Source organism: Mustela erminea, chromosome 14 (assembly GCF_009829155.1).
Source record: "Mustela erminea isolate mMusErm1 chromosome 14, mMusErm1.Pri, whole genome shotgun sequence".
Lineage (NCBI taxonomy): Eukaryota > Metazoa > Chordata > Mammalia > Carnivora > Mustelidae > Mustela > Mustela erminea.
The window spans coordinates 69,948,124-69,960,342 of NC_045627.1; the positions used below are offsets into that span (position 1 = coordinate 69,948,124).

Genomic DNA, 12,219 nt, shown 5'->3' on the forward strand with positions numbered 1-12,219 from the left:
AAAGTCCTATTGCATTTATTACTAGGATGCAAGACTTTTGAGGGTGGAGTGTTGACTTATTTCTCTTTGTAGCCTATGATACTTACAGATTGATTGTTGTTGTTTTTTTTCTTTTAAGATTTTTTACTTATTTATTTGAGAGAGAGCATGAGAGGGTTAGAAAGGTCAGAGGGAGAAGCAGACTCCCCACAGATCTGGGAGCGCGATGTGGGACTCGATCCCCGGACTCCAGGATCACGACTGAGCTGAAGGCAGTTGCTTAACCAACTGAGCCACCCAGGAGCCCTACAGATTGATTGTTAAATGAAATTTACTGAAAATGTGAAACTAGAAGAAAAATCAATATGGAATTTAAGAATTGATTCAAAGCTAACAAACATAACTAAATCACATTATAAAACTAAAGAGTATAAATTCAGGTCTTCAACTCAGAACGGTATGCAGCAGGTCAAATTATTTAAATGCAATTGCTGATGATGGACCAGTAATTAGCTAGTAAGGGGAAGACAGGAATGTTCAGCGTGTATCTCTACACTTGTGAGGCTGACATTATCAAACTATCCTGTCTGATACTGGGGCCATCAGCCACAGGTGTCTATTTACATTGAAGTTAATTAAAGTTAAATTAGATTTAAAATCCAGTGCTTCAGGGCGCCTGCGTGGCTCAGTCATTAAGCATCTGCCTTCGGCTCAGGTCATGATCACAGAGTCCTGGATCGAACCCCGCATCGGGCTCTCTGCTCAGTGGGAGGCCTGCTTCTCCCTCTCCCACCCCTACTGCCTGTGTTCCCTCTCTCACTGTGTCTCTCTGTCAAATAAATAAATACAATCTTTTAATAAATAAATAAATAAATAGATAAATGAAATCGAGTTCCTCAGCTATCTTTCAAATACTCAATAGCCACAAGTGGTTAATGTCTAAGGTACTGGACAGCTTAAAGGAACATTTCTGTCATTACAGAAAGTTCTACTAAACATTGCTATTTAGGGAGGATAATCATTACTATTCCTTCTAATAATTACATGAAAGAGGAGGGGGCAGATGAGAAAAAAAAATAAAGAGAAAACATCAATGAGCCTTAGCTATTCTGTGCCAAATACTTAAAAAGCCTTATTCCAGATAACAGTTACAACTTTTCACATGAGTAGGAATTATAATGATCCCTATTTTAAATTCGATGACACTGCTTGGAGAGGTTAAGTAAATCACCACAGTTATACATGTGTTAACTGGTTTAGCTGGGTTTTCACGCACGCTGTCTGACATCAGAGTCCATGCACAGCCGCCGAGTTATGCTGCTTCTACTGACGAACGTGAGTTGTTTAGGGCCAGAGGGAGCATTACACTTTGCCTAAGCAATTCTTAATCCTCGATATATATAAGAGACACCTGGGGAGCTTGCTCAAGGTACAGTGACCTGAGCCCTAATCCAGGGCAAATAGGGGTGAGAGGGCACATGTGGGAATCCCCAGGGCTTTGGATGTGCTGCTGGAGTTAAGGAATGACCATTCAGAAATGTTCTCATCCACCTCCCAGAGTTCACGTTACAAAATGAAATATCGACCGAAGGTCACAGACGGTAACTGCTGACAGATTTGGATTGAGAACCTGGACATCATTGCCACAGTCATAGAAGAACATGACTTAGGACATACTCATGAACAACGATTTTCTCTTTCCTGATGCATACTATTATTTCATGCAATTCACACAACAATTAGAAATTGTATGTCAGAATTCAAAATCTCAGGGCACCTGGGTGGCTCAGTGGGTTGGGCCTCTACCTTGGGCTCAGGTCATGGTCCCAGGGTCCTGGGGTGGAGCCCTGCATCCGGCTCTCTGCTCAGCAGGGAGCCTGCTTCCCTCCCCCACCACCGCCTGCCTCTCTGCCTACTTGTGATCTCTGTCAAATAAATAAATAAAATCTTAAAAAAAAAAAAAAGAATTCAGAATCTCACAATGCAAGCTTATAAAAACTAAAGAACGGATGTAGCGCCATTCCCCTCCTGAGACAAGTAAGTCTTTTTCACTTAAAAGCAAATCTCGTCTTCTTTGAGAAAATAATACTTCCCTCTGAAGAAGAGATAAACCCTCTTACTAGGAGCAGTGTAATGAAGCAGAGATAGTATGACTGCCAACCAAGAAACCTGAATCCTAGTTCCGGTTGCGCTCGTAACTCTGCAATGAGGCAAAGCCTTACCTTTCTCTGAACCTTAATTTTCTCATCTATAAAATTAGGGTGCAGTGTATGATGATCTCCAAAGTTCTTTCCAGCAGTGTCTCCATCCTGTCACTTGTGTGCGGGCTGAATAAACTTTGGAAATGAGATAGCCAACATGCTCCAGGAGGACACATTCACCCCAATTCTAGCTAATCTATTTATTCAGGTCAAGGGAAAACAGGGGCACTTCAGATGAAAACCCCACCCTCTCCTCCATCTTGTCAAGGCTCATTCTGATTCTTGTGACTGACTGCTCAGAGCCCTTACAAGACAGCATCCATTCAAGGAGACCCATTCCTTGGAGCTGCCTTCCAGAAACTGTAATGATATACCTACCTCTCACCCTCTTGCATTCACGGCTGTTGCTCTCAAAATTATGATGTGTCATACATTTTATCACCTTAACATCCACCAGCTCATCTCTACACCTCTAATCCTGGCTTAACTATAATGGATTTTTACGTAGCTAGAGAGGTTAGCCAACCAAGACAGAAGTCACATCATGAATAAGCAGCATGCTGAATATACATGTCTTACCTTACGCTTGTTGGTAGGACACACGTAGAGATAGCTTAGAATTGTTTTCAGCCCAACTTTATCATTCAGCTTCTCATAAGTTGTTCCATAATCAGTTGACCTATAATTCAAAAGGAGCATTAATGAGGACAGATGTCTACGTCATTTGGCTGCTTGTCAGTATAATGCATGTTTTACATAGTAGAATGGCTCTCGGGAGGTTTCTAGATGATTCATGTAGTATATAATGATGCTTAATTATGTACACAGCAGCATCATGTGAGCGGTTAACATTTGCATTTAAATTGAATTGGTAAAAATTAAAACTCCATCTCTACTGCTCCTTCATGTACGTACACTGCATAAAGGATGTGGTTAATTTTAAAAGATTAAGAGATGAGGGTGTCTCTTGAATTGACCACAAAAATAAAGAGTTTTTATGTAGATTTGACATTTTCAAACCTTCTCTTTATCTGTGGTGCAGTGGAAAAGTAGGTTCTCCTGATTTATCCACAAATTGTGTTTCCCTTCATGAGTCATAGAATCTATGGTGGGTCAGTACCTTCAAAGGTCATTCAGTCTTTTCCTATTACTTAAGAGTAAGAAAACATCTTAATAATAAAGAAATTTCACAGTCTTACTCAGTGGCCTTTTCTAGTGTTCAACCCGGAGTTGGGAAGATATTACCTCTTGGCACTAACCCTCTCTTTTTTGAAGATTCTCTCATCTTTATCTAGCCTTTGGTCAATAACTTATTAATTCTGCCTAAATCAATAGGCTTTAATCACCATCTCTATCAAAGCTTATGACATATTTCAGAATTGTAATCTCATTAGATCAGCATGACAACCATGTGTAGGAGGAAACATTATCTGTATTTGAAGAAAGTAGCTGACAGAACTTAAGTGACCTATTCAAAGAAAACAGCTGATAAATTGCCAGCGAGCATTTGAATACAGCTGTTCTGACCCTAAACCCTGTGTTACTTACACTATACCACAGTTTTCCTGTTGTTTTTGTTTGTTTCAATTTAAAGGAAACATACAATTTCCTCTTAGCCTTCTTTTTACATATAGGAGATCCAAATTCATTTATTCATTTACATCTACAGAACTCCTAAAATGTGCCAGACCCTGTGCCGTGTGCCAGGATACAACACATCGCCTCCACTCTCAAAAATCTGACAGCTTTATTTGAGAGGCAGAAATATAAGGCTATAATGTGTTAAGTTCAATGCTACAGATTAAAATTAACAAGGCTTAGAAAATACACTTGGTTTAAATAGAAACACAAAAATGTAACCATTTTAATTCATTCCTGATAGTGGTCAAAGTATAAATTCCTACAGGCCATAAAGATTGCATAGGGAAGTTTGTGTTAACAGCCTCATCACCATGCATTAAGAAGCTACCCTGGACCAAGAAAGCTACATAACGTGCGATCCTGCAATTAAGGGATTAAGAATTTAATCTGGCTGGAGATCCAGGGCATTTTCCCCCTAAAGTTTGTGTGTGTGTGTGTGTGTGTGTGTGTGTGTGTGTGTGTGTGTATGTATAGATAGATAGATAGATAATATATAACCATATAATAAACTATATTATAAATTACATAATCAATTATATATAATTAGATAATAGTCAACATTTTATAGAATTCAGGGGATGCTGCAAATCAGTGAAGACTGGGGTATTATGTAAAACTTCAAGAACTATTGCCCTTTAAAATGGAAAATGGGTAGGGTTTTAGGAAAGAGAACTAGAGGGCAACTTGCGTCACCCAATATATAACTGGCTTTCTTCTGGACCAGACTGTGCTCTATTCCAATCCAACAAGCCATGGTTTGATAGCCAAGAATATTTGAAGAGCATTCAAAACTCACAGATCTTATCCATGAAACACAACAAACCTCTTTAGATCCTCCTTCCATATTAAATCCTCTCCCTAAAATTCATGCTGATGTGAAATTTGCTCCAGCTTTCTAAGGAGTACCTGAGACTTCTTTCTTCATTCAGTGGAATCTTGGTGTTTGACATATTTTTCCCCCACTCCTACCGGCCTTACTAGGTCAACTTCCTCTGCTTCCTAAGACCTCCTGGTCTCCGAAATTTCACTAGCCTTTCTCTAGGTCCTTTAATGGGATAACTTTTTCTAATCTTTGTTCTAAACAATATTCACAAGTTCAAAAACAAACAAACAGATGCAAAAATCTATTCCGGGGGCAGGGGGCGGTAATGGGAGGAGGACAGAGTGTGTGAAGACTGCTCCCCTGGCAGATGCTGTCCAGCCATATGTGGACATCAGCAGGACCACGTCAGAGGTGAGAGAATGGCTTAATTTTCCTAGTAGGATAATCAGAATGGAGGCTAGAGAAGTAGAAACTAATCTACAAGGGAGTAATAATTAGTTTCTTATCATGTCTATCAACTTGATCCTTGATCAATGAGTTTGCTTACATTAAAAAATTAAACTCTACAAAGACAAAAGAGAATGCTCCATGAGGATTCTACACAGAATCACTCTCACTTGTGTGTGTATGTATGTGTGTGTGTTTAGCTGAAATTTCAGTATGACAGGATGATAATAGAGTGACCAGCTCAGACATACATTTGTAACATTTTTCTCAGAGAGCTTACAATATGTTATTAGATACTTTCCCCTTATTACAACATCACCAGTCCAGATCCTTCAAGGTGTCTGCCACCATTGTTTAATGCTGTCTCTTGCCCCTTGATTTTTCAAAGCTCAGAAACTGAATCAAAATTTAATTCTCAATTCAGCAGAGCTACATGTTTAAGCATTGTGGCATTGTAATAATTGTTAGAGAGGGAAAAAATGATGCATTTCCACATGCCCAAAATGGCACAGACTAGCAGTTGTCCAAAGTTGTCCCACTAAATTAGAATTAGATAGAGTGTTACATGCATCATGGGTAATACTAAGAGTCAGCCAGAATACATGGATTCAAGGGGACAGAAGCGAAAATATTTAATTTCTGCAGGCCAGTTCGTAAGTAGTTACTGTGCTAAGTTCTCCGAATAGTACTTCTGCCAGTCTTACTACATGATCCTCTCCCTTGGAGACCTCCTAGATTTCATCACAATCCAGCAACCTAAAGATTGAAGGTTGGCACAGCAGAGGTCCTCAAGAAATTCACTCAGGACCAAGAGGAACACCTGCTCTGATTGGTTGGTGCCTGTGTTGATCAGCCTGGGCCCCAGTGACCTTGGAGAAGGCACCACACCCTGGAAAGCAATTCCTGGTGCCCATCTGCAAACTCCCCTTCCCAGCTAACAGATGCTTCCAGTTATCCTTGTATGGTCAATGGTGGGAACTGCAGCCCCTTAGGGATCTGGCTTTGAAAGAGCAGATGAGAAACAGACAGTTGAGCAGCAGGCAGGCTGGTGAGCCAATGCAGTGGCTGTTAAAATATTCTAAGTATCGTCCCTAGGTATGGGGAAGAGGAGTGTTATCCGAGATCAAAAAATGTTAGGAAATGCTTGATAATGCAAAATTTAATGTTCCTTTACTTGAGAACTTATAAATATTATTCTTCTCATATACATACATAAATCTTTTTATTTTAATATACACTGTGAACCTTTTAAATGCATATTCCATGAAGCACTTTCCAAACATATTTGACTCTAAGATTGATTCTTGAGGGATATCTAATTAAATTACTGTTCTGAGCAACATACTTCAGAAAAGCATATTAAAGACCAAAAAAAAAAAAAAAAAAGGCAAAACAAAGATTATGAATCTTGGTTTTATAAGAAAAGGGGAACAATAAAAATATTTAAAACAAACCAAATTTGCAAAGAGAAATGGCAGCCTATGCTAACCATAAAATGACTGCTGTTATCAAGGCAAAAAAAAAAAAAAAGTAATCTTAAAAAGATGTGTAGCACACGGAAATGTTTTTAAGATGCAATATAAACAGCCTTGAATTCTCAGCTTGTACCATTTTTTAAAACATTCCAAAACAAACTTTTTTTTTTGGTTTTATTTACAGGTTGACTTACATACAGATGGAAAACAGGGTTTTTGTCAACATCTATGCTGTGCAAGAAAAAGCTGAGAGCTTAAAAAAAATTAGCATTCCAATAAAGTAAATATGCAAGTGATTAAATCAAGGCACACAGGTTTTTGCTTTTGATCCTTAATCCTTATACTACCTTTTTGCAAACATATCTTAAATAGTGACTTTTAGAACAGAAAGTATGTATTTACTATAGTCATACAGCTGAAACGAGCTGGCCTGATGGACGGAGAAACCACTTCACTGTATGGTACCACCTACCTTCCAAGACCTCATGCTCTCTCTCAGATGGCGGTGTCCCATCACACGTAAAGGGGTCAAGACAGAGCATGACTGGTCTCCACAGGGAGTAGCGGAAAGAAAATGTGATTGCATTTCCTCTGCTATAATTATATACCATCAAATGAGATAATAAACAAGCACAGAATAATCTGTAAACTAAATTAATCCATAAAAAGTACTACACACCAGGGCTGGCGTGGAATAGCAATCCCTAATGACAGCTTGTGTTTATTTGTTTTGTCACTCATTTTTTTCTTGATCACTTTTGGTATCCTTTAGCCATAACTTACTGAAACCCACACCACGAACCCTCAAAAAGAATATGAATCACAGAGAATATGTTCGATGTAGCTTTTTTAGAAGAGAAAATATTCGCGAAGTTACTACTACCGTTTTTAAATGGAACCAAATCAGTCTACCATATTTTACAGGATACGTGTGCCAGTAGCTTTGTGTGGGGCTCGACTTAGAGAGGTAAGGATGAGAACCGGAATTTGAGAGTGAATGATGCTACACTCCGCTTCTGGAATAAGTGTGCCAGGATTTCCTGATGGACCGTCATGCTTAGGAAACCTAACAGATAATAAAAATGAATGTTTATAGGGGTGCTTATCATGTGAGCTAAGCCCTTCACATGCAGAAGCCCATGAGATGGACACTGATATTAATCACAGGTTACAGAGGAGGAGGAATCAGGGGTATAACTGAGGCCACAGAATTTGGACAACACAGTCCTCATGTGGCTGCCCTTCGAGAGCCTTCATCCTTAAGCCCATGCTGCACTGCCTCTCTCAAAGCTACTAGAGGAAAAGGAAATCTATTTACAAAATCCAGTGTAGCATTTCTTTGTAAAAGGAATATGAACTCAAAGTGTTTGAAGTTGTATATGGTGTAGACCAAAACCTGACTTTTCCTCATACCAGGCAAAAGGACGGACGGCCTGCCAGGGAGAATCCACCTTAAGAAAACCATAAGCAGAAACTGTCACAATGGGCTAAGAAGAGAAGGCAGGTCGTCCACCTGGGGTACCCAAGCTCCTAGGAAGGCTAGAAATATGAAGAAAGTAAGTGGGTCAACTTGTGAATTATGTGGTGACGTCTCGTGAAGATTATCAAGACGTCACAGCTTTATAGAAAGAGGAAGTACTTGAAGTCAAACAGAAGCAGACACCGGCTCGAAACTAGCTGAGTAACTGGTCCATCCCCTGGGGTCCTCAACAAATCAACTTCAGACATGCTTTTTTATCTGCTAAATTGGTACATAATGGATGCCCAACTCTTAATTCCTCTGCCTTCTCTGCCTGCCCCCACCCCAGCGCGCTCCAGCCCTGCTATTCTCTGTGTCTAGAAAGCTCTTCCCCCAGATAATTTTCTGTCCTTCCCCTTCCAGAATGAAAGCTCCATGTGAGGAGAGCAGAAAGGATGTCTGTTTCCTGCCTCTGTCTTCCTCAGAAGAGCGCCCCATACACGGAAGCCCCTCACAGCCTGTTCTTCACGGACTGGCTGACTCCATGGAAGCTTGTTCTTCTTGCATTTGCCAGTTGACTTCTACTAAGCCAAAAGGAAGAAGCCTGCGTCGTCTGGCCAGGGTCTACTACAGTCCTTGCTCCTAGCACATTCAGTCAGCCCTGAGGGGAGATGTGGGGCCAGGATGGGGAACACGTTCTATACTCCTCTACTGTTTAATCCCGAAACTCTTGCCTGCCATCTTTGACTCCTCTAAGTGCCATAAGGACAGAGGACACACGTTTGGTTTGCTCCCCACCCCACCCCCCGACAAATCCCCAGGCCTCAGGATGATGGTGGTACATCATGATGGTGTCTTCTCCATACAGAAGGTGAGGAATGTGGAAGCCTAATGGACACTCTTTGAACCAGTTGAACAAGCCAGGCCACTTCTCAAAAAGAAGTAACCTTCGGACCCCAGAGAGGTAACAGGTCCTAGCGCATGCGCACCAAGCCAGACTGCCAAGGTCCCAAAACAAAGATGGAAGCTTAGGGACAGGAAGCAAGGAAGCACCGGGGCATGACTCCAATCAGTACCGATGAGATGTCCCAAAAGCGGAACAGCATCCTCCTCTAAATCAAGCAGCTGTGGCTTCTGTGTTTTGTTTCTTTCCTAAAATCATTAAGAGCAGCCACTTTCACTGCTCCTAGTGCATTTGGCAGCATAAAAATAGCTTCCACAGCCAAAGGCGCATGGGCTGCAGGGCAGACACTGCTCCCTAATAACTTAGGATGCACGAGGTTAAAGCAGTGAGAATAATTTAGGGTTTGGAAAATGTTTGCGAGTGAGTCGACATTTAAATAACTTCATTATCATTCATTGACAGATTTTTTTTAACCTGTCAGTGCAATTGATATTTCTATTACCATGTTATAACAAACCTCTGCACATTTTAAATACAGTCACCAGATTCCATTAGTCTACCCACTGTCAAGAAAATATCTCCAAATCCATTTTTCTTAATACCTCAAGAATATAATAGGCAATCTACATCAAACGATGACGTTCAGCTGAAGGAAATTGTCTCTTGCTTCCTAAGGATTCTGCCGTGAAATACGTTTGCCTGTCAGCCTAAACATATAATTTAAACGTGCTGCTGAGACGTTATGGTGCATCCTGAGCGGAACAAGCTTCCCTCTGTTTCTTGGATACCCTGAGCTTTTCAGGTTAATTTGCAGAACTAGAGAGAAGGGGGGTTAAATATTGGGTTTAGGGAGAGGCATGTCAAGGTGATATAAAGATATTTCTGCTCTGCCATGGGTCACAGTATTTCCAATTTAATTTGATTTGTAAATTTTTTTTAAGTTTTTTTTTGTTTTGTTTTTTGTTTTTTGTTTGTTTTTTAATGTAAGGGACGAGTACCTATGTGTCTACAAGTTGCACAAGTTGTAAACATTCCCACTCATCTTTCTGGTCCTGCTGAGCCACTGTCTTTGTCTCCTTGTTGGAGACAAGGAGACATGCAGAGTGTGACGAGTGTTCTCGTCACGCAGGGTAGCTGAGGTAAGAACCCTCTTGAATGCATCTGAATGCGACTATGCGGTCACATTGATGGCGGTGTCGTCCACAGCATGTTGCCGCACATGCCACATATTTCCACGAGAGGTAAAAATATTTGACCATGATACAGAGAACACCAAAACAGTGGTTACTCTTACCTCTGAAAGATCTTTCAGTTCACTGAGTATAAAAATAACTAAAACCTGCATTGATACCTGGGTTTCTAACTATTCTGCCTAAGAAAGGGAGGGCAAATAATTTAAACCGAGCTCTCCTTTTTAAGCAAAGGTTTCTTTTTTAAGAGCAAGGCCAGGGAAGAACGTTATCCTTAACTAGGTGATGTCCACGACTTCCTTCTCACGCACCTGCCGGTCTGAAGCCTCTCTCTCTGTACCCTCCACTCCCACTCGACTTTCCAAGCTGAGGCAGGCGGTTACCATCCTGCTGTGGCTAGAACCCCTTGCAAGAACACACTAAAGTGACCGCTCGCTCTTTCTCACAGGTGCAGCTGCTCTCATGCCTCCAAGGCATTGCACATGCGGTACCCCCTGCTCAGCAGACAAGCTGGTAGTGGTGGCGAGGACAGAGGGCACTTGCTCCTTCTTATCTTTCAAGATTGCATTCCACAACGCCTCTCCTGGCAATGCCCGATGACTAGGGGACTTCATTCTTCCTTCAGTGACATCCCAGATCCCTGTACATTGTATTGAAACTGTCAAGGCTCACAGTTTTCTGTGTTAATAGACTCTGTTCTCTGAACGCAGGACTCGTTCATATTTACACTTTCACCCTTCTTTCTGCCCATGTCTCTGTTTCAAGGCTAGACTCAAGTACCCCTTCCTTCACTGAACTTTCTCACCTCCCTTTGCAGAATGAGCTCAGACTCATCCAAATGGCTCCTACACTGGTTTTATATTCCGCGGTTGGTGACCTTATCGGGTGCTGTTTGCCCCAGCTGCCACCAGCTGCTAGGAAGCACAGTGCATTGACCCTTACTCTTCTGTCCATCCAACATTGTAGCTGCTGCTTGAAATCCAGAAGGGGCTCCAACCATGGTGCTGACTGAACTGAACACCACTTGTCTTCAATGTTCTCCTCTGTTATTGCAAAATATTATTGGAGAAATTTCATGATAGGTGATTGTATTTCTTTTTGCAGGGTGAGGGGGCAAGAAAATTTTAGGGCTCTCCCACCCTGAGTTTAGGTCAGGCAAGAGTCATTAGACATACATGTAAGAGAATTTAAGGCCTTACTTAGGAAGAACTCATACAAATATGTACACAAAATGTCTAAGGCATTGTTAAAGTACTCAATATAAATAGAACAATGGAAAACAAAGCATGCCTTTATCAGCTACACAAACATAAATTGGGGGGGGGCATTCAACTTTGTCAAGGGCTCTCTCTTCTGATATGACCCTGATGGCCAGGCATTTCTGATCCATCACACATACCTGCTTGCCAAACTGTTTATAATAATAGTGAATGCTTACTGAACACTTAAAACACACCACACACGGGCTGAGCACTTTACAGGGACTGGCTCGGTTAATTCTCATGGCATTCCCTGAGTTAACTACTGTGATTCACATCTTATGGATGAGAAGATCGAAACTTAGAGACAATGACTGGCTTGCCCAGTGCTACATGGCAACAGTGACCTGAGCTCAATTCAGACCTGGCTAGTTAGTCTCTGAAGCCTAGATACTTAATACAGACATGGAGGAGCTCATGTTTTGAAACTGTGCTCTTTACAGAAGGATAGTTTGTCTAAAAAAAAGAAATAGGATGGAATTTTCTTTCCAGTGAAGCATACGGAACTTAGATCACCTGCCTCTCAAACAATGAGACACCACTATGTACCGTATCTGCCAGTTATCATCCTAAAGTCAATTTTGTGTTTGCAGGAGGACCCCCAGGCCAAGCATCAAACAAGCCAAGATTCAAAGGTATTGATAGTACTAGAGACCACTGCAGACTTTCCCCCTGGTTGAGAAGAGTTCCACACAGGAAATGGCATATAGAATACATATATGTACATATATATACAGAATAATATATATATATACATATATATACACACACACATATATAAAATACATAAAATCTCCTGCATTTTGCCACCCTTGTCAGAAAACAAATTTGAGCTATAATT

At 41.0% G+C, this 12,219-nt stretch overlaps 1 protein-coding gene across 5 annotated transcripts in view; it reads right to left on the bottom strand.

The window, feature by feature from the left end:
- SORCS1 (sortilin related VPS10 domain containing receptor 1) overlaps nt 1-12,219 on the bottom strand; it is a 507,304-nt gene that overhangs the window by 226,167 nt on the left and 268,918 nt on the right. For all 5 annotated transcript variants that reach the window (XM_032312692.1, XM_032312691.1, XM_032312688.1 and 2 more), the window contains exon 3: nt 2,760-2,859. In XM_032312692.1, coding sequence (XP_032168583.1) covers nt 2,760-2,859 — 100 coding nt within the window. The remainder of the gene's footprint in view (nt 1-2,759; nt 2,860-12,219) is intronic.